At 40.5% G+C, this 27,783-nt stretch overlaps 1 protein-coding gene across 1 annotated transcript; it reads right to left on the minus strand.

Annotated features, from left to right (window-relative positions):
* Nucleotides 1-17,394: 17,394 nt before the first annotated feature.
* Nucleotides 17,395-21,660, minus strand: LOC110873531 (uncharacterized WD repeat-containing protein C2A9.03). The gene is made up of 9 exons (XM_022122466.2): nucleotides 21,440-21,660; nucleotides 20,251-20,389; nucleotides 19,817-20,071; nucleotides 19,590-19,724; nucleotides 19,395-19,505; nucleotides 19,216-19,307; nucleotides 19,016-19,121; nucleotides 18,842-18,928; nucleotides 17,395-17,974 (listed from the first exon to the last, which is right to left on the minus strand). The coding sequence occupies exons 2-9, from the start codon at nucleotides 20,383-20,385 to the stop codon at nucleotides 17,561-17,563; spliced, it is 1,335 nt and encodes a 444-aa protein (XP_021978158.1). The 5' UTR covers nucleotides 20,386-20,389; nucleotides 21,440-21,660; the 3' UTR covers nucleotides 17,395-17,560.
* Between the last annotated feature and the right edge of the window lie 6,123 nt (nucleotides 21,661-27,783).

Below are 27,783 nucleotides of genomic sequence, written 5' to 3' on the forward strand. Positions count from 1 at the left end.
ACCACTTCTAAATGATCACTTCTTCTATAAGTCAGCTTATAGTCTTTCGTCCCTTGCAGATATCGAAGTACCTTCTTAGCTGCTTTCCAGTAATCTAAGCCAGGATTAGTCTGATAACGGCCTAGCATTCCACCAATATAAGCGATATCTGGACGAGTACAGACTTGAGCATACATCAAGCTCCCGACTACTGACGCGTAAGGTATCTGGCTCATTTGCTCATTCTCAACCGCTGTTGTCGGACACTGGAATGAACCGAAAACATCTCCCTTAACTACTGGAGCGACGGAGGGTTTGCATTGTTGCATGTTGTATCGTGTGAGGACACAATCTATGTAGGCCCTTTGGGACAATCCTAAGATCCCTTTGTTTCTATCTCGGTGAATTTCAATGCCAATGACGTAAGAAGCATCTCCGAGATCCTTCATGTCGAAGTTATGCGAGAGTAACCGTTTCGACTCATGCAACATGTCTAAACTATTACTTGCCAATAGAATATCATCTACGTAAAGGACAAGTATAGTAAAGTCGCTCCCACTCATCTTGAGGTAGGTGCATTGATCCACTTGATTCTTCATAAAACCTTGCTTCTTCATGACTTCATCAAACTTGAGGTACCACTGACGTGATGCTTGTTTCAACCCGTAAATGGATTTCTTCAACTTACAGACTAGATGCTCCTGACCTTCAGGTTTAAAGCCTTCAGGCTGCTTCAAGTAAACATCTTCGTCCAAATCTCCGTTAAGGAAAGCGGTTTTAACGTCCATCTGATGCAGCTCTAAATCGAAATGAGCTACTAGGGCCATGACTGTAACACCCCGTGTTTTCCAAAGTCAAAGTCAAAGTCAAGAGTTGACTGTTATTGGAATTAGAGATTAATAAAGATTAATTTCACTTTAGTTTCATTTTGATTTTCGTATTATTTGGAGTAAGTGTTGTATAATCAAATTAATCGACCGATAATCGAACTGTGAATCAACGACCGACTGTGAATGATAGGAAGTAACAACGCAATAAAGCTAGTCAATCAATAACCAAGGTGAATCAAATCAATCATCAAACTCAAGTGTGGGGATTTTAGTACTTTTATACGTGTGTGTGTGCCTTATGTGTTACTTGTGCATGTTTACTTTTATGCTAAAAGTGTGTGGTGAATCGATCAAATCAATCAAGACTCAAAGGTGAATCAAACTCAATGAAAATCGAACCCAAAATGGTTGTAAGGATGCTTGTATGTTAGATATAGTAGTTAGGACTAAAAGTAATTTGATTAGGAATTCTATCATCCTCAAATCATCGTTCATCGAAGTCGAAATATCAAAAATCGTCGCGAAACACTCAAAACTAGGCAAGCCGTTCGAACAGGGCAACCTGATCGAACAGGCTAGCCGATCGAACAGGGCAACCTGATCGAACAGGCTAGCCGATCGAACAGGCTGTTCGATCGGACAGCTGCTCGATCAGGGATGCTGTTCGATCAGCTGACCCTTTCCTCTTTTGGAAGCCTATAAATAGGGCTGTCTTTGTCAAACTTTCCACTTTTGGAAAAGCTCTGACCGACCAGCCTCTTCTTCTCACTAAATCTCAGATTTCTCTCAAACCGGTAAGTATTTCACTCTAATCCTTGTACGTTTTTGTTCATTAATCGATTCTCCATCTTTCTATCTTTCAAAATCTGAATTTCATCCATGAAATCACCAAGATCTAGGTGTTCTTGAGTGATGTCATCATGGTGTTCTTGGTGTTCATCAAGAACTTCATGTTCTTGACTTCATTCAACTATGAATAAGCTAGATCTAACCGATTTCCACATCAATAACCTAAAATCTTCCAAAGATCTTAACATTTCACGGTGGAAAAGGTTTGGAAGATGGGTTTTCATCTATCTTTCAACTCTTTTACACTCAAAAAGGTGAAAACGGGACTTGAACCGATTTACAAATCAATCTAAACAAACACATGGTTCAAGATTCGGGTTCTACCTAGAGATATACCGATTCCGGGTTAAACGTTAAACTTGGGTTCCAAACCGTCTCTGACCGAGTTTGGGTGATTCCTGCTCGAGTTAGTAGGCTAAATGGGGACTCTAGTTTTGTGGTTCAACTCGTAGTCAAAATATCTCTAAAACATCAACAATTAACGGGAATAACCAAGTGTTAGGTGAAAGGTTAACCGAATCGAGAAGCTGGCCGAACGGCTAGGCTGTTCGATCGAACAGCCCAACCGAACGACTATGCCAGCCGATCGGCTAGGCTAACCGATCGACTAGCACTTAGACCCACCAACTCACAAAAGTGTAGTATTGACGAGGTACTGTTCGATCGACTACGCCACTCGATTGTAATCACTACTGCTCGGATCATGAGATACTATACTTTAAAACACTTATACTTTTTCGAAACATTGGAATGTCACCCGATCGAGCATACCAGCCGATCGAATGACATATTTTGAAAACAATGCAATGCTAACCGATCGGTTGGGCTAACCGATCGAACAGCTGTTCGATCGGCCAACTTGAAAGGTAGTACAAACCATCATACACAAACACATCCTTCACATCAAAGGAAGAAACAATCCACTTGAAGGAACCAGCCGATCGAGCCAGCCAGCCGATCGAATGGATGTTCGAACGGACTTTCAAACCAATCGAACAGCCCACTCGATCGAACTGCTGTCCGATCGAATGGCCTACTCGATCCAAGTACATTGTTTACTTTTTCCGCGTTACTCATCGTTATGTTATCGAACTATTCAGGCTAACCTATTCTCAGTGCTCCCTTCAATCCACGATCAACCACTGTGAGTATACTCGATCCCTTTTTGCTTTCAGCACTTTTGGGTGTTACATACGTAATCTATCAAATTCACAAACAACACAAACTATTTGAACGCTAACCTACTTGCATGTATTACTTGTCTAAATGATTGCTGTTCATTATGTTTACACGTGGAGTGCTATCTACCTGCTTTAGCAACGTAGTACTATAGTTTGGACTCAGCACCCGTTCACACGGGGGTTGCTAAGGACAATTTCTTGCATGGATTACGGTGGTAATCATGTATTGCGAACTGTCTCGGACAGTCAACCCGAAGTCGTTGGTATCGATGGTCCCATGTTGATAATTTACATGCATCGTTTGCCCTTGTGTACGTGCTTGGTTATGCGTAAACTATTCGAACTCTATATGCTATATCAAACTTGTGTACTCACCTTTACATTATATGTATTGACTTTTATTTTAACGTATGTGACAGGTGTTTAAGCTACTAGCGTGCTAGGGAAGCGAGGCAATAATAAGCTTCTAGGAGCCCGTGACTTTAGAACAGTGTCCACGTATCTGTTCCAGGGCCATAATTATCTGTAGATCTTGTACTGGCACCTGTAGTCAGTAAGATTTACGGATAGCCGTCTAGAGGTCTTAAAACAATATTTACATTCGGTCTGTAATAATTAAGAACATGAGTCGTCGGAACAGTTCCCATATTGTTTGGTTGATTTCTATGATAACTTGTTATTATTTGGGACACGGTATGGGACGTGTTAAATAACTGAATTGTATGATAGTTGTTGTGGAAACTTCTGAACAATCTGTTTCGCTCAGTGCCGCGCCCCGATGATTCCGCCATCGGTTGGGGTGTGACAGATTGGTATCAGAGCCATAACTATAGGGAATTAGGTTAGACACGGTCTAGTCCGGATCGCTGTCTTAGAGACCTAGACTATAGTTAGGAACCAAGAGACCAAGTTTATGTGCTTATTTTATGTTGTTCCCTTCTATTCTATCATTACATCCGAACTCCGAGCCAAATTTTGTAATTTGGACGGGATTAGGAGTGAAACCCGCAAATTCCTGCCTAAATTACAAATTTTTGCCAAATACTTTGTGCTAATTTCTATCAACAAAACGGGGGAAAGTTATACCAAATTCGGGGCTGAAACCCATAATTTGATGAAAACTTCCTCTAAATTTTCTTAAAATAAGGAAGAAATTGCTGAGCTAGGGGTGAAACCCTAACCTTGGCAGTTATTCCAACTTTATTTTATCTCGCCAAGGCAATTGACGGACTCCAACGACCTGAACTCACGAGTATGGCCTAGAATGCGCATGCATAATGCCCAAGAATCGAGGCAGAAACATGTCCCCTAGAGTCGAAAGTGACGACAAGTCAACTGTGAATAGTTAATTTGCCATGGTTAGTCAAAGTCTAGTAGCCGCAGACAATCCATTTTCCGATTTTGAGTGTTGTTTTGTTGAATTTATATGATTTACCTGTTTACGTGTTTTAAGATCTGTTGGTTACTCCATTTGTTATCAATCTGCGTGACCTTTGTTGCTATCCTATCTCGATTCAAATCCCTGTTGAGGTGATCTAAACGAAACCGGTGTGCTATGCTACGCTATACGACTAAGTTAGACGATACAATGTGATGCTATCCGATACGCAAAACGAACGACACTCGACTTGTGGTTATAGGTTTCTGTTTTCTGACCGCCTCTGTGATAAAAGTGCGTACGTGTTTAGGAAATTAAGTGCTCTATTTGCTTAATTGCTTATGTGCTCTAATTGCTTCTGTGCTTATGTGCCTCTATGATTATGTGCTTACGTGTTTATATGTATTACGTGACGTGAGATGCGACGTGATTCTAAGCCTTAGTAAACTAAGACGTGCGAGATTCGAATTTGTTGTGTTGAGCCCTATGACGATGTCTATTGCAGACCATGTCGTCATCTGGACAACCTAGATCACACTCGCGTCTTACCCGCCAGGAGAAAAGAGATCGACGTCTGGCCGCGATCATCTCTAAGACCGTGGCAAAAGCCGTCAGTGATGTGTTCGAGAACGCAAGCAAGTCATCTGAGGAATCCCGAACCCTCACGCCCAAAGACTCCAACAAAGCTACTTTTAGCTTCAAACAAGTCAAGGCATGTGGGCCAAAAGAGTTTACCGGTGAAGATGGCCCTACGGCTCTGTTTCATTGGTTTGACTCGGTAGAAGTCACCCTTCGTCAAAGCGGATGCCCAGATCACCTCCGTACTCTCAATGCTACCGGTGTCTTCCAGTCGCGAGCCTTGGACTGGTGGACCGCAGAAAGGAACAAGCGCGGGAACGACGCTGCATACGAGCTGACGTGGAAGGAATTGAAAGCGATCATGATGGACGAGTTCTGTCCTCCCCACGAACGCCAAAAGTTGGAGGATGAGTTCTGGAGTATCAAGCAAAAGGAGGGAGACAATGCTGGTCTCACTGCCCGTTTCAAACAACTGAGCATTATCTGTCCAGACCAGGTCAAGACTCCCGAGATGACCATCAAGAAATACATCCGTGCTCTTCCGGATTGTATTGCAGATTATGTGTTCGCCGCCAAACCCGCATCAATCGAGGAAACCTACCTACTCGCTGCTGAGATTAACGACAAGCGAGTTAAGGCTGGTGTCTGGGATAAGCCACTCAAGTCATTGCATCAAGTTACTGCCGCATCAACCGACAACCCTACTGCTCAAGTCTCCAAGTCCTCAAGAAGAAGAAGGAAGAACAAGGGTTGTGCTGCCGCAACCAATGCTGCTCCTCTTCAGTCAGTACCGCCACAACAGCAGCAACCACAGCGCACTGCGCCAGTGATCAATGCGCCGCCAGCGAAGCGTGCGTACACCGGCCCCCACCCACTCTGTGCTACATGTTCTTATCATCACTCGGTGGGTGTGGCCTGCCGTTTCTGTGTCCACTGCAACGTTTACGGGCATTTCACTGCGAGTTGTCGCTATGGTCCCCGTCAAGCTCAAGCTCAAGCCGCTGTCAACCAGGCTCTACTCCCTGCTCCTCAAGCTCCTCAAGCTGCACAGGCCCCAGCAAACAATGTTCGGACCTGCTTTGCATGTGGCGACCCTAACCACTTCGCAAACCGGTGCCCGAACAGGGTGGTGAAACAAGAAGCTCAACAACCCCAGCAACAACAACAACAGCCTCAACAACAAGCCGCTCACGCCAGAACTTTCAACATCAACGCACGCCAGGCTCAAGCTGACAACAACGTGGTCAATGGTACGTTCCTCGTGAATGGTATATATGCATCATGTTTGTTTGATACTGGAGCCGATAACTGCTTTGTGTCATTCGAATTTGAGAAGCTTCTTAGACGTAAGCGCTCTTATCTTTCGTCACCTTTCGAAGTAGAGATCGCTACCGGAAGAACCATTGCTGTCAATTCTGTGCTCCGTGATTGTACTCTCAAGCTCAACAATCATATATTCCCAATTAACCTCATTCCAATGCAGCTCGGAAGTTTCGATGTCATAGTAGGCATGGACTTTCTTCGTGAAAACCGTGCTGAAGTTGTGTGTTCCGATAAGATGATTCGTTTTGCGCTAGCTAGTGGTGAAATTCTATGTGTTTATGGTGAAACTACTGCGAAAGATCTCAAGCTCATGTCCTGTCTTCAAGCTCGCAAATATCTCCGCAAGGAATATCGAGCCTTTTTGGCCAACATTGTTGTAGCTGAGACGGACAAGAGAAAGAAAGTTGAAGTCAAGGATGTTCCTGTCGTCCGAGAATTTCCTCAGGTGTTCCCTGATGATCTTCCTGGATTACCTCCAAGTCGTGATATCGACTTTCGAATCGACCTTATTCCAGGAGCCAACCCAGTAGCCAAAGCTCCATATCGACTCGCTCCATCTGAGATGCGAGAACTCTCAAACCAACTCCAAGAGTTACTTGAAAAAGGCTTCATTCGCCCGAGCACTTCTCCATGGGGCGCACCAGTCCTTTTCGTCAAAAAGAAGGACGGGTCGTTCCGAATGTGCATCGATTACCGGGAATTGAACAAGCTGACCATCAAGAACCGATACCCTTTACCAAGAATCGACGATCTGTTTGACCAACTACAAGGTGCTCAGTGTTTCTCCAAGATTGATCTACGTTCAGGTTACCATCAGTTGCGGATTCAAGAGGAAGATATACCCAAAACCGCTTTTCGAACCCGATACGGCCACTACGAATTTGTTGTCATGCCTTTTGGTTTGACCAACGCACCCGCGGTCTTTATGGATCTGATGAATCGCGTGTGTAAGCCGTTCTTAGATCGTTTCGTCATTGTATTTATCGACGATGTCCTGATCTATTCCAGGTCGAGGACCGAACATGCGCAGCATTTGCGATTGGTTCTCGAGTTGCTTCAGGGAAACCAACTCTACGCCAAGTTCTCCAAGTGTGAGTTCTGGTTGGAGGAGGTTCAATTTCTGGGTCACATTGTGAATAGTCGGGGTATACACGTTGATCCTGCAAAGATTGAGGCAGTCAAGGGATGGGTTACGCCAAAGAATCCGTCAGAAGTTCGCTCTTTTCTCGGATTAGCTGGTTACTACCGGCGATTCATCGAAGGATTCTCAAAGATTGCTGTACCACTTACCTCCCTTACTCATAAAGACAAGCCTTTTGTGTGGGGAACCGCGCAGGAGACTGCTTTCCAAACCCTCAAACACATGCTGTGCCATGCACCAGTTCTTACACTGCCGGACGGAAGCGATGACTTCGTTGTCTATTGTGATGCTTCAAACCTTGGACTTGGCTGTGTTCTCATGCAACGAGACAAGGTTATAGCTTACGCATCTCGACAGCTCAAAATCCACGAGAAGAACTATACAACCCATGACCTCGAGCTAGGCGCAGTTGTCTTTGCCTTAAAGATTTGGCGACACTACTTGTATGGTACAAAGTGTACGATCTTCACCGATCACAAGAGCTTACAACATATCTTTAACCAGAAAGAACTCAATATGCGTCAACGCCGATGGGTAGAACTTCTCAACGATTACGACTGTGAGATCCGTTATCACCCAGGCAAGGCGAATGTAGTTGCAGACGCCCTCAGCAGAAAGAATTACGTGATAGGTGTTCGAAACATCCAGGCTCAGTATAACCTCGAAGCTCTCATCCGCGAAGCACAACACGCTTGCTTTAACGAGCGTACGTTGAAGAAAGAACGAATCTATCACGATGGAACTCAGCTCGTGAGCAAAGCCAACGGGATATTCTATTATCTGGACCGAATCTGGGTTCCGAGGAGGACAGATTTGCGAAAGATCATCATGAACGAAGCCCACAAATCCCGATATTCCATTCATCCCGGTGCGGACAAAATGTACCAGGACATCCGCTACAAGTACTGGTGGCCTGGGATGAAAAGGGATATTGCTCTATATGTTGGTAGCTGTTTAACTTGTGCAAGAGTCAAGGCTGAACACCAAAGACCGTCAGGCTTACTCGAACAACCGCCGATACCCGTATGGAAGTGGGAAAGCATAGCTATGGATTTCATAACTAAGCTTCCGACCACACCATCAGGTCACGACAGTATTTGGGTTATAGTCGACCGTCTAACCAAATCAGCCCACTTTCTGCCAATACGAGAAGACTATAAGGTGGCCAAGCTAGCCCAAATCTACACCGACGAGATCATTAAGAATCATGGTACGCCTCGAGACATCATTTCGGATCGCGATGCTCGGTTTACATCGAGATTGTGGGAAACTTTTCAAGCAGCTCTAGGTACGACGCTGAATTTGAGTACCGCATTCCACCCACAAACCGACAGGCAGACTGAAAGAACGATTCGTACTATTGAAGATATGCTCCGTGCGTGTGTTATCGATTTCGGTGGTAGTTGGAGCAAACACCTACCATTGGTCGAATTTTCGTACAATAATAGCTATCACTCCAGCATCGAAATGGCACCTTTCGAAGCCTTGTATGGTAGGAGATGTCGCTCGCCTATTGTATGGCACGAGGTCGGTCACTCACAATTGACTGGGCCCGAGATTCTACAAGAAACGACTGACAAGATCCACCAGATAAGGGAAAACTTGGTAAAGGCCCGGGATAGACAAAAGATGTACGCCGATAAACGACGCAGGCCCCGCGAATTTGCAGTTGGCGACTACGTGCTCCTAAAGGTATCACCTTGGAAGGGAGTAGTCCGATTCGGCAAAAGAGGGAAACTTGCGCCTCGATTTGTTGGACCTTTTAAGATTCTGGAAAGGATCGGTAAAGTTGCCTACAAACTCGAATTACCGGAAGAACTCAGCAATGTCCACCCGACTTTCCATATTTCAAACCTTCGAAAATGCGTAGCCGACAACGACGCGATAATACCACTCGACGATCTTCAGGTCAATGAGACGCTACACTTCGTGGAAAAGCCTGTCGAAATCATGGACCGACAGACCAAGCAACTCAGACGCTCTCGCATTCCTATTGTAAAGGTACGATGGGAAGGCAAACGAGGCGCGGAGTTCACTTGGGAACTCGAAAGTGACATGAAGGCCAAGTACCCGCAGTTGTTCAGATAGATCTGAAGCATCAAATTGGTAAAAATCACACGGCGATGTACGGTTCTCGGCCTAATTTCGGGACGAAATTCCCTAAAGGAGGGGAGACTGTAACACCCCGTGTTTTCCAAAGTCAAAGTCAAAGTCAAGAGTTGACTGTTATTGGAATTAGAGATTAATAAAGATTAATTTCACTTTAGTTTCATTTTGATTTTCGTATTATTTGGAGTAAGTGTTGTATAATCAAATTAATCGACCGATAATCGAACTGTGAATCAACGACCGACTGTGAATGATAGGAAGTAACAACGCAATAAAGCTAGTCAATCAATAACCAAGGTGAATCAAATCAATCATCAAACTCAAGTGTGGGGATTTTAGTACTTTTATACGTGTGTGTGTGCCTTATGTGTTACTTGTGCATGTTTACTTTTATGCTAAAAGTGTGTGGTGAATCGATCAAATCAATCAAGACTCAAAGGTGAATCAAACTCAATGAAAATCGAACCCAAAATGGTTGTAAGGATGCTTGTATGTTAGATATAGTAGTTAGGACTAAAAGTAATTTGATTAGGAATTCTATCATCCTCAAATCATCGTTCATCGAAGTCGAAATATCAAAAATCGTCGCGAAACACTCAAAACTAGGCAAGCCGTTCGAACAGGGCAACCTGATCGAACAGGCTAGCCGATCGAACAGGGCAACCTGATCGAACAGGCTAGCCGATCGAACAGGCTGTTCGATCGGACAGCTGCTCGATCAGGGATGCTGTTCGATCAGCTGACCCTTTCCTCTTTTGGAAGCCTATAAATAGGGCTGTCTTTGTCAAACTTTCCACTTTTGGAAAAGCTCTGACCGACCAGCCTCTTCTTCTCACTAAATCTCAGATTTCTCTCAAACCGGTAAGTATTTCACTCTAATCCTTGTACGTTTTTGTTCATTAATCGATTCTCCATCTTTCTATCTTTCAAAATCTGAATTTCATCCATGAAATCACCAAGATCTAGGTGTTCTTGAGTGATGTCATCATGGTGTTCTTGGTGTTCATCAAGAACTTCATGTTCTTGACTTCATTCAACTATGAATAAGCTAGATCTAACCGATTTCCACATCAATAACCTAAAATCTTCCAAAGATCTTAACATTTCACGGTGGAAAAGGTTTGGAAGATGGGTTTTCATCTATCTTTCAACTCTTTTACACTCAAAAAGGTGAAAACGGGACTTGAACCGATTTACAAATCAATCTAAACAAACACATGGTTCAAGATTCGGGTTCTACCTAGAGATATACCGATTCCGGGTTAAACGTTAAACTTGGGTTCCAAACCGTCTCTGACCGAGTTTGGGTGATTCCTGCTCGAGTTAGTAGGCTAAATGGGGACTCTAGTTTTGTGGTTCAACTCGTAGTCAAAATATCTCTAAAACATCAACAATTAACGGGAATAACCAAGTGTTAGGTGAAAGGTTAACCGAATCGAGAAGCTGGCCGAACGGCTAGGCTGTTCGATCGAACAGCCCAACCGAACGACTATGCCAGCCGATCGGCTAGGCTAACCGATCGACTAGCACTTAGACCCACCAACTCACAAAAGTGTAGTATTGACGAGGTACTGTTCGATCGACTACGCCACTCGATTGTAATCACTACTGCTCGGATCATGAGATACTATACTTTAAAACACTTATACTTTTTCGAAACATTGGAATGTCACCCGATCGAGCATACCAGCCGATCGAATGACATATTTTGAAAACAATGCAATGCTAACCGATCGGTTGGGCTAACCGATCGAACAGCTGTTCGATCGGCCAACTTGAAAGGTAGTACAAACCATCATACACAAACACATCCTTCACATCAAAGGAAGAAACAATCCACTTGAAGGAACCAGCCGATCGAGCCAGCCAGCCGATCGAATGGATGTTCGAACGGACTTTTAAACCAATCGAACAGCCCACTCGATCGAACTGCTGTCCGATCGAATGGCCTACTCGATCCAAGTACATTGTTTACTTTTTCCGCGTTACTCATCGTTATGTTATCGAACTATTCAGGCTAACCTATTCTCAGTGCTCCCTTCAATCCACGATCAACCACTGTGAGTATACTCGATCCCTTTTTGCTTTCAGCACTTTTGGGTGTTACATACGTAATCTATCAAATTCACAAACAACACAAACTATTTGAACGCTAACCTACTTGCATGTATTACTTGTCTAAATGATTGCTGTTCATTATGTTTACACGTGGAGTGCTATCTACCTGCTTTAGCAACGTAGTACTATAGTTTGGACTCAGCACCCGTTCACACGGGGGTTGCTAAGGACAATTTCTTGCATGGATTACGGTGGTAATCATGTATTGCGAACTGTCTCGGACATTCAACCCGAAGTCGTTGGTATCGATGGTCCCATGTTGATAATTTACATGCATCGTTTGCCCTTGTGTACGTGCTTGGTTATGCGTAAACTATTCGAACTCTATATGCTATATCAAACTTGTGTACTCACCTTTACATTATATGTATTGACTTTTATTTTAACGTATGTGACAGGTGTTTAAGCTACTAGCGTGCTAGGGAAGCGAGGCAATAATAAGCTTCTAGGAGCCCGTGACTTTAGAATAGTGTCCACGTATCTGTTCCAGGGCCATAATTATCTGTAGATCTTGTACTGGCACCTGTAGTCAGTAAGATTTACGGATAGCCGTCTAGAGGTCTTAAAACAATATTTACATTCGGTCTGTAATAATTAAGAACATGAGTCGTCGGAACAGTTCCCATATTGTTTGGTTGATTTCTATGATAACTTGTTATTATTTGGGACACGGTATGGGACGTGTTAAATAACTGAATTGTATGATAGTTGTTGTGGAAACTTCTGAACAATCTGTTTCGCTCAGTGCCGCGCCCCGATGATTCCGCCATCGGTTGGGGTGTGACAATGACGATCCTTAATGAATCTTTACGAGAGACAGGTGAAAACGTCTCTTGATAATCAATTCCCTCTTTCTGAGTGTAGCCCTTTGCAACCAATCTCGCTTTGTAGCGTTCAACGTTCCCATTCGGATCCAGTTTTGTTTTGAACACCCATTTGCATCCTACGGGTTTGACTCCGTTGGGTAATTCTACCAAATCCCAAACGTCATTTTTCTTCATGGATTCAAGCTCATCAATCATTGCTTTATTCCATTCAGAAGACTGATCACTGCTAATGGCTTCATTGTAAGAGATAGGATCATTGAGCTTTCCGGGATCCATTTCAGTCAGGTAGGTAAAATAATCATCCCAATTAGGAGGCCTTCTTTGCCTGGATGACCTCCTGAGTGGATTATCGGGTTCAGCGTTGTCTTGGTTTTGAGTGTTTGATGTGCCTTCGTCATGAGGTATAATGGGTTCTGATTGTAGAGGTGAATTTGGAGTTGGTGCAGTAGCTTCAGGAACAATAGTTGCATTGGGTACAAGAGGAGTAATCGGAGTAATGGTAAGCGACGAGTCTCTCCCCCCCCGCGTCTTGTACTTCTTGCAATTCTTCGTAAGGGTTGGTACTGCTCCCACTGACCTTGAAATCCTCCAGGAACGCGGCACGCTTGGTTTCAACAATACGGGTGACATGGGAAGGACAATAGAAACGATAACCCTTCGAGTTCTCAGGGTACCCGATAAAGAAACAGGTAACTGTCTTAGGGTCAAGTTTCCTTAGGAAAGGATTGTAAAGTTTTGCTTCAGCAATGCAGCCCCATACTTTCATATATTTAAGACTCGGTTTCCTTCCTGTCCAAAGTTCATAAGGAGTTTTAGGGACAGACTTAGAAGGAACTCTATTGAGTATATGAACAGCTGCTTTTAACGCTTCAGTCCAGAGGAATAATGGTAAGTTAGTGTTGGCTAACATACTGCGCACCATGTTCATAAGGGTACGGTTTCTTCTTTCAGCGACACCGTTCTGCTGAGGTGTACCAGGCATGGTGTATTGGTTCACAATCCCCTGGCCCTTACAAAACTCATAAAATGGACCAGGAGCTTGACCCACATCAGTATGTCTTCCATAATACTCACCGCATCTATCTGGTCTCACAACTTTAATCTGACGATCTAATTGCTTTTCAACTTCAGCCTTATAATCTTTAAAAGTTGTTAGAGATTCAGATTTCTCCTTAATAAGATACAAGTACATATAACGAGAATAATCATCAATAAAGGTGATAAATGAAGTATGTCCTGTTATGCCAGCGATTTGGTAGGGACCACTAATGTCAGTGTGAATGAGTTCTAATAAATTAGAGCTCCTAGTGGCACCTTTCTTATTCGCTAATGTCATTTTACCTTTAAGACATTTGACACATGTTCCAAAGTCAGAGAAATCGAGAGGAGGTAAGACTTCATCCTTTACGAGACGATTTAATCGCTCTTTTGAAATGTGGCCTAAACGCTGATGCCACAACATGGATGAAGTCTCTAAGTCTCGTTTCTCTTCCATCTTTGTGAGTGATTCATTAATGTTATATGACAACAAAGATTTGGAAAAGCCATCATCTAGTTCTAATCTATAGAGACCACCATCCAGAACACCAGTACCATAAAGAACAGAATCATATAGGATAGAGAGTTTGCGATGACCATGGGAAACAATAAAACCGTCCATGTCTAACTTTGGTCCTGATACAAGGTTCCGAGTTACCTCAGGAACATATAAGGTATCATAAAGTTTAATACATAAACCAGTTTTCATAACTAATTGTAATGTTCCAATGGCCTTCACTTCTAATTCTCGATCATCCCCAACCTTAAGCGTTCTTTGGTTTCTTTCCAGCTTCCGGATTGAAAGGAATCCCTGAGTAGAATTGGTAACATGAACCATAGAACCAGAATCAAACCACCAAGAATTAGCAGGAACACTTAAATTATAGGACTCAAGTATCATAAAATAATCGTTACCTTTCTTAGCCAGCCACTCCTTAAAGTCAGGGCATTCCTTCTGCATGTGTCCTGTCTTTTTACAGAACTTGCAGCGGATACTGCCTAAGGAGTTCTTAGAGCTGGAAGCTGCACTTGTATTAGAGTTAGGATTAGGCCTTTGGACTTTTGAAGCATCCTTCCTCTGATAATTGTTCTTCTTTTTCTTAGAGTTGGAGGTGGTGAAGTTGGCAACATCAGTAGTGCGATCCATCCTCATGCGCTCTTCCTCCTGTACGCACATGGCGACCAGCTCACTCATCGTCCATTTTTCCTTCTGAGTGTTGTAGTTGATCTTAAATGCTTCAAAGGACGAAGGAAGCGAAGTGATGATAAAATGAACAAGGAAACCATCACTGATTTCCATTTCCAGCCCCTTCAGCTTATTGGCCATGTCATTCATCATCATGATGTGCTCGCGAATGCCGCTCCTCCCATCATACTTAGTTGTCACCAGCTTGAGAATAAGAGTACTAGCGTGCGCCTTAGACGTCCCTTTGAACTGCGCCTCCACATGTTCCAAGTAGGTTTTAGCATCTTCAGAATCAGGAATAGCTCCCCTGATTGCATTGCTTATGGATTGCTTCATAAACATGAGAGACATGCGGTTACACCTAGTCCACTTTTCATGAGTTAACTGCTCAGCAGCAGTACTTTGAGTGGTAAGGTCCGCTGGCTTTTTCTCTCTTAGAGCATAATCAAAATCAAGCAATCCGAGAGTAAGCATGAGAGCATCCTTCCATGCAGCAAAGTTATCACCAGTCAAAGGTGGAATCCCGCAGTTGGGTGCTGATAGTGGAAATAAGATGAGCAAGTTATGATACTAAGGAAGAAATCCTAATGTGATCTAAGGGCACGTTAAACTAAGGCAAGCAAAATAATGACCATTTTACATAATGAAGCTGTGATAATGTCTATTACTAACATCAAAATAATAGACTTAACTAAAAAATTCTACTTAAACGAAGACAAAACAGCTTTGGCCAGAAGTGTAATCATTTAAGCATATGTGCAAAGTGGTTGTAACAAATCAGCTTTGGCCAGAAATTGAAACAATCACTTTAGTTATGCACTTGCTAAGTATGCCATCTATGAAAGAATTAAATCAGCTTTGGCCAGATATTAAAACATTCATGCTTATGATGCACACTTAGCATAGCTTTCGTAATACTTGAATGATAAGTAGATGTATCAAGTCAGCTTTGGCCAGAAATGATATACCAAAAGCTCATTCAAGTTAAGCTATTCTGGTTTTGCAAAAAACATTATCTGATTCTGATTAGTTAACTAAGTAAATTACAAAACCATTTATTTAGTTCACATTTAAACAGCCTAAAATAATGAGGTTTCGAGTCGCAACCACGGTCTCGAGTTATGACGTTATGGTCTCGAGTCGCAACCACGGTCTCGAGTTGTGACGTTATGGTCTCGAGTCGAGACCTTTGTCTCGAGTCATCACGTTACGGTCTCGAGTCGAGACCTTTGTCTCGAGTCAGCACGTTATAGTCTCGAGTTGTAGACCTTTTGCTCCCTTATGATTTCGAGTCGAGACCTTATGGTCTCGAGTCGAGACTGATGGTCTCTAGTCGCAATCTGATGATCTCGAAACTTCCTGTTACAGCTGTTAATTGTGATAACATAACTGAAAATTCGAAATCTAAGGGATTATGAGATATTATTTCCTGTTTTAAGGTGATCTAATTTTATCAACATATCTTGAAAAAAAAATAGTAACTGTTTATCTAATAACAGTTTTTTCGAAAATCTATTGAGGACAAAACAGATCAAATCAGGAAAAACACTTCATAATCCGAATCACATTCCTAATCATAACAGAATTTTCGAATTTTCTAAGAACATGCGATGAACCCTAATCATAAAAATAAAATTCTGGAACCCGAAACCTGAAACTTTTAAGACTTCTAAACAGATTTCGGCTAAAAAACATAATTCAGTTAATTCGGTGAACATATAATTAATCTTTTCCCGAAAACAGAGATCTCGAGTGGACATGACCGACTCGAAACCGGCTGTTATATTCATAAGGTTTCAAAATTCCGTTTTCCAAGTTTCAATCCCAGAATTATGGATACAAAACAGAACTGACTAATCAACATATGCTCTGATACCACATGTTGGTTCAGTTCTGTTTATACATGAAGGAAAACAATATAAATCATACCTGTCACCGCAGACATTGCAGAGGAGAATCCAGTGAGAGAAGACGACATGGAGTTCGACATCTTTGTCAAGGTGATCTGGTTCCTCCTTAGGATGCTAACTGATGATGGGGCTAAGAAAACCGAAAAGGGATATCGGTTTCGGAGAGGAGGCCGAACTTATTGATGTTATGGTCTAATGGGGTGTTTGTAATTGTGTAACTGAGTAACCCCTAAACCTCCACATAACTCTCCTTATATAAGCACCCAGGAGGAAACCTAATTAGTTACTAAGGGTAATATGGTCCATCAACAATTACCAACTAATTATTTAATAGGTTATTATATATTTTGATCTCTATAATGTAAATGATTATGATGGCTACAGATTAAATATTAATACGTAATATATTTAATCTTACAGGGTGTGAATGTCGAAGTTGGGATGGGGTCCATCACTGCAACCAATCACCAAATTCTTTATTTTATTCTTGTATTTAAAATTTAAAATTTTAGTTAAAATACTATAGCCTTGTGATTTGTGAAATGGTAAATTAGTTAAAACCTCATTGCTTACGTCACAGTTGCTTTTGTTAACACACTACACTTAGTGTAAGAAGGTTATATGCTATAGCATGTTTAATATGTTCTTAACTTCTTATTGACTTGTGTGTATGAACAATAATACACATTGTGTTTGTATAGTTTTAGTTAAACTTATTGTTTGATGTCAAAGAACATCATAAAATTGAAGAGGATATAAATGTTCTTGAAACCACAAGTCTCACCTAATCCATAATGTTGAGAACAAACAATTTCAAAGAATTTAATAGAATCGGTAACCGCCTTCACCTTCAGATATAGCCATCGGTGATACTCCTTATGTTGTAAGTGCAACAATCAACTAAGATCCACAACACATGTTCTTATAACTTAATCCTAAATACCCCTTTGAATGCAATAGAAGTTTAATATATATAAAAGTCTTGTGACATAACTCTGATTTCAATAGCCAGTCTCTTTGCTAGCTTCTGTACATCTCTATATTTCTACACATGACAAAAAAAAAAGATTTTTACACTTGACAAAATCATCACTTTATTCGATTCCGCATCGTCAAAATAGCGAATCCAAATAAAAGTTATTGCGCTTCCGTCCCATTTCCAGTAGACTGCCATACTCACGATCCCATACTCCGATGAAAAGCGACTCTGCGTCAGGACTAAACGTTGTACCCGATATCTCACCAAAGAAATCAATCTCCTGTTCTGTCTGATAACCGCTTTTGACGTCAAACACGTGCACAAAGTCAGCGGGTTCCGCCATGGCCATGAACCGACCGTCGGATGAATAACGTATAGATCTAATGGCTCCGATGTTGCCCTTAAGCGCTGTTACGGATTCTGACAGGTTTCGAACATCCCAAACTCTGCAGGTTTTATCTTGATTCCCTGTCGCGAACGTTTGACCATCGGGATGCCATGCGGATGCGAACGAGAAATCCAAGTGTCCTTTCAAGGATGCAACTGTCTGCAAACATTATAACTTACATTTAAAACATCGAAAAACACTAAATAGTAACAAGGTTTTTAACATTGTCTACAAACATTCAACAAGCTTTTTGTTATATACATTATATTTATTTATATATCAAAAGTGAATAACATTGTACTTTTTTTAAGATTGGACTTTTAAAATAGATCAAATTGTATAAAAATGTTGCCAACTTCAATCCAATTTATATTTTGGGAAACCAGATTGTATGAAAACATCCGAGTTTCAAAATTTTCGTTTGAGCAAAGTACACGGATAGCCCCTGTGGCTTACCAAAATTTTGGATTTGGTCCCTAGTTTTCCAAAAGTACACGAATGGCCCTGTGGTTTGCACTTTGCAACGCATTTAGTCCCCAAATTACAGTCTCCAAAGGTTTCAGCCTGTTTAAGTTAGGGACTAAATGCGTTACAAAGTGCAAAGGGACCATCCCCGTGACTTTTGGTAAAGTTGGGGATTGAATGCGTTACAAAGTGCCAACCACACTGACTATCCGTGTACTTTTAGAAAGCTAGGGACTAAATCCAAAATTTTGGTAAACTATAGGGATCATTTGTGTACGTTATTCTTTTCAATTTTAAGGTCATCTTCAACCTCCTCAGCACGTAAACAGTTTTCGGGATTCACGTTGATGTCAACGCCATGTCAGGGCTATGCCAAAAATAGTCAACACAGTCAAAGTTATTGGCGCCATCGCCTTCTTTGACTTGAATAGACATTTTTAGACGTTGAAACGGTTTTATCAAAGTTTTGAAAGTTGTCTTTCTTAGAAAAATGTCAAACTAAAAAAAAGAGTCAACATAGTCAAAGTTAATGATATCGCGATTCGCGAATAACAAATTTACCTTTCCTGAATGGGAGTCCACCAACAATCCTTCAGGGTTGTCCCCGACAACTGTAAGAAGTTTTCCATCAGGGCTAGTAGATGTATGCTGCATTCATAAACAATAAACAAGAAATTAATCTACATACATAATCGAAGAAGACAACAGAATTAACGTTATCTCAAGAGAGCATACATTTACTGGCCAAGGAAAACGGAAGTGTTTAGTCATCCTAAAATTTTCCATATCAAATTCTCTGAGTCCACAATCGTTGTTTGAAGCTGTTAAATGGACCGCACCACTGCATAAAAGACAAGGAAAATATTCAATAAAAATTAAAAGACGGTTTCCAAATCATAAATTTAGTTTCACGACAAGAAAACAAAAAAATATACCTTGGGGTAGTACAGATGTCAAGAGCGTTAGTTATAGCGTTTTCATCATAAGTTGTCCTTGTGCAGAAGCTAACTCCAGGTCTACCTAAAATCTGCAGTCAATAACCAAATATTATAAAAATGTTACACATGTTATATGGCCAAGTTTATTTATACAATCATGATTATAAAAATGTTACCTTGCATATAAGTTCTCCTTTGAACCCACCAACAACGAGCAAATTATCTTTAACTGCAATTGTACTAACTTGGGTCTGAGTAAATCCCTCTTGTAGACTTCCAGGGTGATTCTGTAAACCGAAAGTTCTAAATCACGATCTACTAAAATTCAAATGATGTGAAATTTTTGAACGAAAAAGAACGGAGACACGCACCTCAGATGGTGCCACGCGTCCATATAAGTTAAGGACTTCAGTCTTCTTGGATTTTAAGGAAGACCAATGGTAGACAGAGGAATGCGACATAAAGTAGACATCATGCTTTGATGTAGCCCATACTAGGTTTCTTAACTACATCGATAACAAACAAACAAAAGGTTATTGAATGCGTACTAGAAATGATGCAAATAACCTATGTATGTGTGAAGAGTGAGAAATCAAACCTGAAAATGAAGAATTTTCGATCTAACGGATCTTGAACTCCGTCTAAAGTCATAAAACATGCCCGTTTTGTTTGTGGCTTTACATGCCTTTTCTGATGTCTCCCCGGATTGAGGGATATTTTCGTAATTCTTGTATTGTTCGAGTCGAGTTTGCCGATATTTTTCTCTAGTGATGCTGAGCCTTTCCCATGGAATACCTTGAATATCTTTGCCTCTTCTTGCTTGAGCAGCAGAAGTATCTTGCAGCTTATTACTCTACAGTATATTTGATATTATTAGTCAATGTAACAAATATCTTAAGCAGTGTATTGAAACATAACATTATTTCAATATCATTATTTATTAGTCAAGGTAATAAATATCTAAAACAGTATATTGTAGTTGAACATTATTTTAACATTATGTGTATAAATTCCAAGGGATTTAAAACAAACCATGTACTCGTATTCATCCCCATCAGAGTCTGAACCAATATCTCTGTCATTAGTCTCATAATCCATATTATCATCTAAATCTTCCATTTCATATTCATCAGCCACATATTCATCATCTTCATGGTAGCGTGACATGATTCTACAAAATAAGTAAATTCATCAAGGAATGAAGGAAATCCATCATCTCAATAGCAATTTCAACTAATCGTATGCATAAACAGATAGTCAGCCTATTCAATCCTATTTATTTCACCCTAAAACTAGTAAATACCGAAACCAAAAATGTGAAAAAACACAAATCGAATGCCGTATCGATACCAGTTCGGTACCGATAGTGCAAAAAAAAAAAAAACCGAAAAATAATGAATCCGACTAGCACTGAAACTGAGATCCATTAAAATTTATCCCTAGATAATCATAACCACTCTTCTTCATCCAAAAAAATCAAAAGTATATCGAAATTATCTAAATTAGAATATATTATCACAGTGTCATGAAACTAACAACTTATCCAATTGAATCAAAACAAATTCGATCGATGTCAGCAAAATCAACCATATTTGACCGTTTCAACTCAAGTTATAGATTCCTTTTCTGCATAAATACAAAAATCAACATAGAAATAAACCTAATTCAACAACAAATACGTATATCAACCAAGAATACACATGTCATAACAAATAATCACCAGTATTGCACGATGATGACGATAATCACGATGAACAACTCTAATCACGGATTCCTTTTCTCGATACATACAGAAATCAACATAGAAATAAACCTCATACAACAATTAACACGTATATCAATCAGGAATACGCATATGCTAACAAATAACCACCACAATTGCACGATGAAAACGATAATCACCATGAACAACTCAAATTATGAATTCATTTTCTAATTTTCCAAACAAATACAAAAATCAATAGAGAAGTAAACCTAATTCAACAACTAATACGTATAACAGTCAGAAATACGCATATAATCACCACAATTGCACGATGATGACGATAATCACGATGAACAACTGAACAACTCAGATTATGAATTCATTTTTTAGATAAATAGAGAAATCAATACAGAATTAAACCTAGTTCAACATTTAACACGTATATCAACCAAAAATAATATGCATATAACCAACACAATTGCACAATAACGATGATGATCAAAATAATCGACGAACCTGAGTCAAATTTTGAAGATCAAAACGTCGATTAAACGGTTTGTAATCGGAAATTAGGTCACGGAGTAGGAATTATAGTCGAGAAATTTTGAAATCACTGGCGGAAATGCTCTGAAATTGTGAATATATATAGAAATATGTGTGTATGTATGTATATATAGAGAGAGAAAGAAGAGAGAGAAAGAAGGGCGTTTGGTAACTCTATTTAGTGGTTGGGCGCAAAAAAGACATTTGAGGGAAAAGGGGGAAAGTAACGGGGTTATATATAGACGTCAACAGTTGCATCATTCTAACATTGTTTATCCGTTCACCAACCCCGTTATTTGACTCATTCACCTCACCAACAATCGTTACTTCACGCCGTTATCTCACCAATTGTTGAAATATTATTATTATTATTATTGTTTGAATTTTGAAACTTTGTTAAAACTCTTAAAATAATAAATTCATGTATTTGTTTAACTAGTATTTAGTATTTAGGATCCGTGTTTTGTGGTAAGACTGTTCAATCAAACAAAAAGTAGATGTAACAACGTTGAACCAAGCATGCATATTGTGGCATGTTAACTCGTAAAAATTAGACAAAACGTAAAACAAATAAAAAAATAACGAAATCGATTTAGGACCCGCGCTTTGCAATGGGATCGTTTAAACAACAAAAAAAAGATGTAAAATCGCTAAACCACACACACGCAACGTGTTACCTTGCATTTGCACCGAAACGTAAAACATTATCATAAAAAATGTGTGTTAACTCACAAAAATTATACCAAAATGCAAAACACATAAAAGAATAACTAAGTCGATATGGGACCCGCGCGTTGCGCCGGGGTTGTTAAATCGTGAAATAATAAACGTAAAATCGTTTAATCAAACACACACATAGCGTGTTAACTTGTAAAATTTACACCTAAACATTAAACATTACCGTAAAAAAGAACTAAAAGGGTAAAAATAAAAGCTTAAAGTTTAAATATTAAGATTAATAAAGTGAAAGGGTCCAACTTGTAACTTTTAAGGGGTATATAATGTGTAAAAAATTAAAGATAAGAGGTCAAAATTTGTAAAAGAAATTAAATAATGAAACCACTCACAAACCTCTTTTAGGGTGTATGGTGTGGGTGGCAAAGGGGTGCGGTAAACTTGGTTTGCCACTCAGGAACACCGTCGCCAACCCCTTTTGCCGTGCAGTAAGGTTTCTTCCTCGGTGACTGCATAACGATCGACAAAGGCACAAATTTGACCGTTGGGGATGATGACCAACGACTATATAGCCGTTTAAATAAAAAAGAATTATATTTTCTTTTTAAAATTAAACTATAAATACCTAACATAAATCATACTCAAATACATTCAAATTTATACCCCAACCAAACCAAAAAATACCAAACAGTTACCCAATCATTACAGAACAAAATGGCGGATGAACTCCCGTTATTTTTTCCACCTGATAGTAGCGACGATTCATCCGATAGTAGCATTCTTTTTTTCCAAAATCTCACCGAAGAAGCCGAACTTCAAGACACAGACACATCTAACCGAAGGAGTTATATTGAACGTCAATGTGATGAAGACACGCATTGGAGACTAAAACACGATCTCATGAATCATCTCGCAAGTCAAAATTTACCCCACTTTTTGGTCAATTCCGACGAATACTAGTTTAATTTATTTCAGTTTAATGTAATTTTTATGTTTTTTAATTTAATGTAATTTTAATGTTTTTAATTTAATGTAATGTTGTTCTTAATTTATTCTACATTTATTATGTTAAAATACATGTTTAAATATTAAATATATTAGTTTAAAAAAATAAAATAAAAAGTTTACCAATTCATGAGGTGTCTAACCATTACCAACACTTTTCTGCATAGTTTAAACTCTTAAGGTTGAATGACATGGCACACTCTCATTGGTTGATTTTGAAGTTTACCACTTTCAAGTGTTTAGATCGTGGGGTATGGTGGGGCTTGGGTTGGGGCATTTGTTTACCACTCGCGCCATTTATGTTAGCACGCGTTGAGGTTGTGGCGGTCGTTACCGACGTCATGTCGGTAGGCTGCGAATGCTTCCGGCCAATATTTTGTTTGGCCCGGTGGCCGCCCCTTCAAAGCGTCAACGACGCTTGTGACGAGAGTCATTTCTTCTTCATGGGTCCAGGATGCCATAGCGGGTTCGTGGGATGGGAGGGACCAGTGGGTTAGCCGGTGGGGTTGGGTTCGTGGGATGGGGGGCCAGTGGGTTAGCGGGTTCGAGAAAAGTGGGTAGCCGGTGGGGTTGGGTTCGTGGGATGGGGGGACCAGTGGGTTGGGGGTTACAATATATAGGGGTTATTGGGAGACCCGGGTGACGGTTTGGTTTTCCCCCAAACCGTTTGAATTTAAAATTCAAAATTTGAAAAGTCCGCTATGACGTGGCGGGGTGAGCGAATGGGAGGCAGCCAGCTAGCATGTCCATACCGCCCCACGCCCGGCTTGAAAGCCAAGCCCCAAGGGCCACGCCCCAACCCAAGCCCACCCGGGGTGGTGGCTTGGACGTTTTCCCCTAACCCACCCCCAACCCAAGCCCCATACCCCATGGCCTTAACCACTCCCTTCAACCTTAGGGCACTTGATATGGTTTCAGTGAGTTACTTCGGTGACTCCTTTCACCGATCGGGGAACCACCCCCACTTGTTTGAGTCACCGATTGTTTGATTGTTTTCGGTGCCGATGCGGGAGGAGGGGGAGAGGGGTTTAATGGTGGGTCCCAACCTCTTCCTACCAATCACAATTTTTTTTTTAAATTCTTTACCACTCTCTAGGTGTTTTAACCATACCTTCTGATTGAGTACAAAATGGGGAGTGAAATGGGGACTTGACATGACATGCTATTATTGGGTAGAGAATAACTCAAACACCCTAGAGTGGTTGAACCTTACCCTCCACCCTTAGAGCACACGGGACGGTTCCGTGATAGCCCAATATAACGAGTGATGGGTTTTGTCTTTCCACCGCCACTCAAAGTATAACGCGTTATTGTATCACGGTTTCTCGATTCCTGATATTTTCAACGCCGTGATGATATTATTTTGTGAGGGTAGTTGTTGGTTGGGGGAAAATTGTTGGGTGTGGTGGTGAGTGATGACCACCCCCACTAAAAAAAGGTTGTGAGACCACCCGTAGTGGTTAAAAAAAATAATGCCCCCACCATGGGGCATTATCCGACACGTGTCATTCCAGTCAGCATGGGGCTTCATTGCAAAAGTGACATAGTGAGAATAATGCCAAATAATGCCCCTTCCAATCATTAAAAAAAAAGCAAACTAGTTGCTCATTGGCTAGTCAAACTTGGACCCACTCCTATTGGCCACATGCTTTGCATATTCAGCGTTATTATTAAAACGCCAGAATCAAATTTTTGATTTTTTTTTTAAATAACGCCTACCGTACTGGGGATGGGGTGTTTCGGGCGTTTTTTTTTCAATTTTTTAAAAAAATACTGCCCCACTACGGGTGGTCTGAGTGATGGAAAAATGGTTGATTACATGGCGGAACTTGATTGATGCTTGTGAGTGATAGAATTCTATCACTAGTGACCACCCCCTCCCCTTATAAATTAATTAATGTATGGGAAATGGTACACATAGACGAGTAAGAATATTTCTTAGTTATGTCTAATGACTTGTGAGTTATAGAAAAATATTGCCACATCATTTTCTTTCATTTTATACGATATTAATATTAGATATCACGTGTAATTTTTTATTACTGTATAGTTTAAAAATAATTTGTCAACTATAATAGAAATACGAATTTTTCAAACTACGAACATGATCGAGTCGTCTACTTTTTCTTCTTTTTACCTTAACTACGCATACTAGCAATTTTTTAATGAGTATATAAGGTTTTAAACTTATAGATGCATGTTAATGTATTGAGAAATAGTTTGAAGCCAAAGTGTGTCTCGTGTGCACCGTAAAACTACGGTGGGTCATTGTACGAATATAATGATGGGTTATCTTATGTAATAGTGTGTAGCACCATAAATCTAACGTAAAGTAATGTGTGGTCATGGATCACAAAAGTATGGTGGGTTAGTGTATACTTTAGGCTAAAGGGTGTGGGGGTAATAGTTGGCATATGATTTGTCACGTAGGGACATAAATGGAAGGCTATACCATCCCTTTCCCTAATCCACCATTGTTTGCATGGATTAAACCATGACAACCATGGTTCTCCTTTCCATTTTTCAAGTAATTATTTCTTTTTTCTTTAAACAAAGATAAATTAAACTAAATAAGGGGATAGTTGTTTGGGTCATGACCACACCCTTAGGGTACTGGTTTTGAATTATGGATTAGAGGTGGGTTACATTACACTGACGTGAAGGGTTATGGTGGTCATAAGGGTCATGACCACACCCTATAGTCTTCTGATGACATATAGAAGCCATGTCACCTTATTTTCCATTTTCCAAACATCACACGTCACCTTAGTTTCACCCGACATGTAGCAATAAGCTTATTAAATGATTTAGTTGTTTGTGTTTAATTTGAACCACATTCAACCCAACATTTCTCTTTATACTTCGAAATCAAGACATGTGCATTTGTCAACAATGTTAATATACTAATTATTAATTCCTAACACAACTGCCTTTTGTAAAGATCTTACTTTTCAATGTGAAAGTTCATTAAATTGAAGACACATAAGTTATACCCTGATGTGTGTAAAATACAATATATAAATTACATCAAATGAGACATAAAACTAACTCTTTTTAAGTACTAATGTTGGAAAAAGAGTGTTTTTGTCTTCCTTTTGTATTTTCATGATGAAATGAGCTCAAATTCACAAAAGAAGCAAAAAGACAGCTAAATCTAACATAAATACAAGAAAAGGAACAAAAGTGGATTGCCCGACCCCTCAACGGCATCCTCCCAAGCAAAATAGAGAAGGCAGGAAACTGAACACGCCCCGTGCTCAGCCAGCACGGGGCCGTGCCCAAGAAGCAGCAGAAAAGACAAACCTATAGAAGCTTCTATTGCCCACCACGGGGCCGTGTCCAGTGAACACGGGGGCGTGGCGAAAGTACAGCAGGCGCATTAATTGTAATTACGAATTACAATTAATGAAGAGAGAGAGTGTCAGACAGGCACGGGGGCGTGTCCAGCGGACACGGGGCCGTGCCCAGCCTTCTGTTCAGCCTATAAATAGGAGTGCTTGGTTTCATTTCAACTCATCCCTTGGCACACCACCTCTCTCACACTTCATCCACCACCCACCACCATCACAACACCATCATCCACCACCATCATCCATTGTCCATCATAGAGTGTGTGAGTCGTCTCGGGATCCAAGATTGATCGTAAGAGTTCTTGACAATCAAGGCCATGTTTGCCTAAGTCTCTTACATCACTTGGTGAAGACAAGTGTTTAGTATAATACTTTTTATTTTTAATCTTTTGCACTTTTTATTTGGTTTTGTATTAATGACTTTAATAACTAGTTGCTTATGTTGAAGGTGATCTTTCCTTATCGTTTGTCCGTGGTGTCTTGGCATTATTTTATTGTCTATATAAAATAAAAGATTTTCACCATTCATATCTCCACGGTCTATATGGAGGTATGTTGGCTATCTGGTCGGGGGTTAAGGGAACGGTTTGGTAAAGGTCTTGCCTTTGTGCAGCGTTAGAGGTCCTGCAAGGGACCTGGGTCAAATTTAGTAGGATCTCCTTCAATGCCCATAGGTATTGGATGGCGGGGATCCAAACTCTTTGACCCCCTCATAAGTTAACTACTATTAATACTATAACCCGGCTATTTAGGACTGTATCCCTGCTGACTCAGACTACTTAGTCGAGGGTAACGTCACCGCCAAAAGCGGGGCCTACCATAATTTGCATTAATAACTTAATTCATTATCTTTCAATAACCCAACCCTTTAGGATTGAATCCTTGCTGACTCAAACTACTGGGTTGAGGGTAACGTCGCCTTCAAAAGAGGGGCCTACTACAATAACTAAGATAATCTCTTAAACAAGTGCAAAAGTGCGAAAATAATCAAAGGTTATACTAATACACGAGTCGGATCCAAGTGATTCATCTTGTCTACCTGTTTTTATTTTATTTTTATTTTTCAGCATTTAGTTAGTTTTAATTTTCTTAGTTTCAAAATCTTTTCTAACTTTTTTTTTTGATTTGATTAGACGTTGAGGATAAACCGGTACTAAAAGCTCTTGTGTCCTTGGACGACCTCGGTATCTTACCAACACTATACTACGTCCACGATGGGTGCACTTGCCCATATGTGTGTTTAGTGTTAGTAAATATCGTGTTTTATAAATTTAAAACTTGGCTAAA

This window comes from Helianthus annuus, chromosome 8 (assembly GCF_002127325.2).
Source record: "Helianthus annuus cultivar XRQ/B chromosome 8, HanXRQr2.0-SUNRISE, whole genome shotgun sequence".
Classification (NCBI taxonomy): Eukaryota; Viridiplantae; Streptophyta; class Magnoliopsida; order Asterales; family Asteraceae; genus Helianthus; species Helianthus annuus.

What these genes read in the sequence shown, in the direction of transcription:
- LOC110873531 (XM_022122466.2), bottom strand. Translation starts at nt 20,385, where the DNA reads ATGTCACGCTACCATGAAGATGATGAATATGTGGCTGATGAATATGAA. An exon ending in GGGATGAATACGAGTACATG is followed by an intron (nt 20,072 to 20,250) that starts GTTTGTTTTAAA and finishes AATATACTGTAG; the next exon opens with AGTAATAAGCTGCAAGATAC. An exon ending in GTTTTCCTTGGCCAGTAAAT is followed by an intron (nt 18,929 to 19,015) that starts GTATGCTCTCTT and finishes TTATGAATGCAG; the next exon opens with CATACATCTACTAGCCCTGA.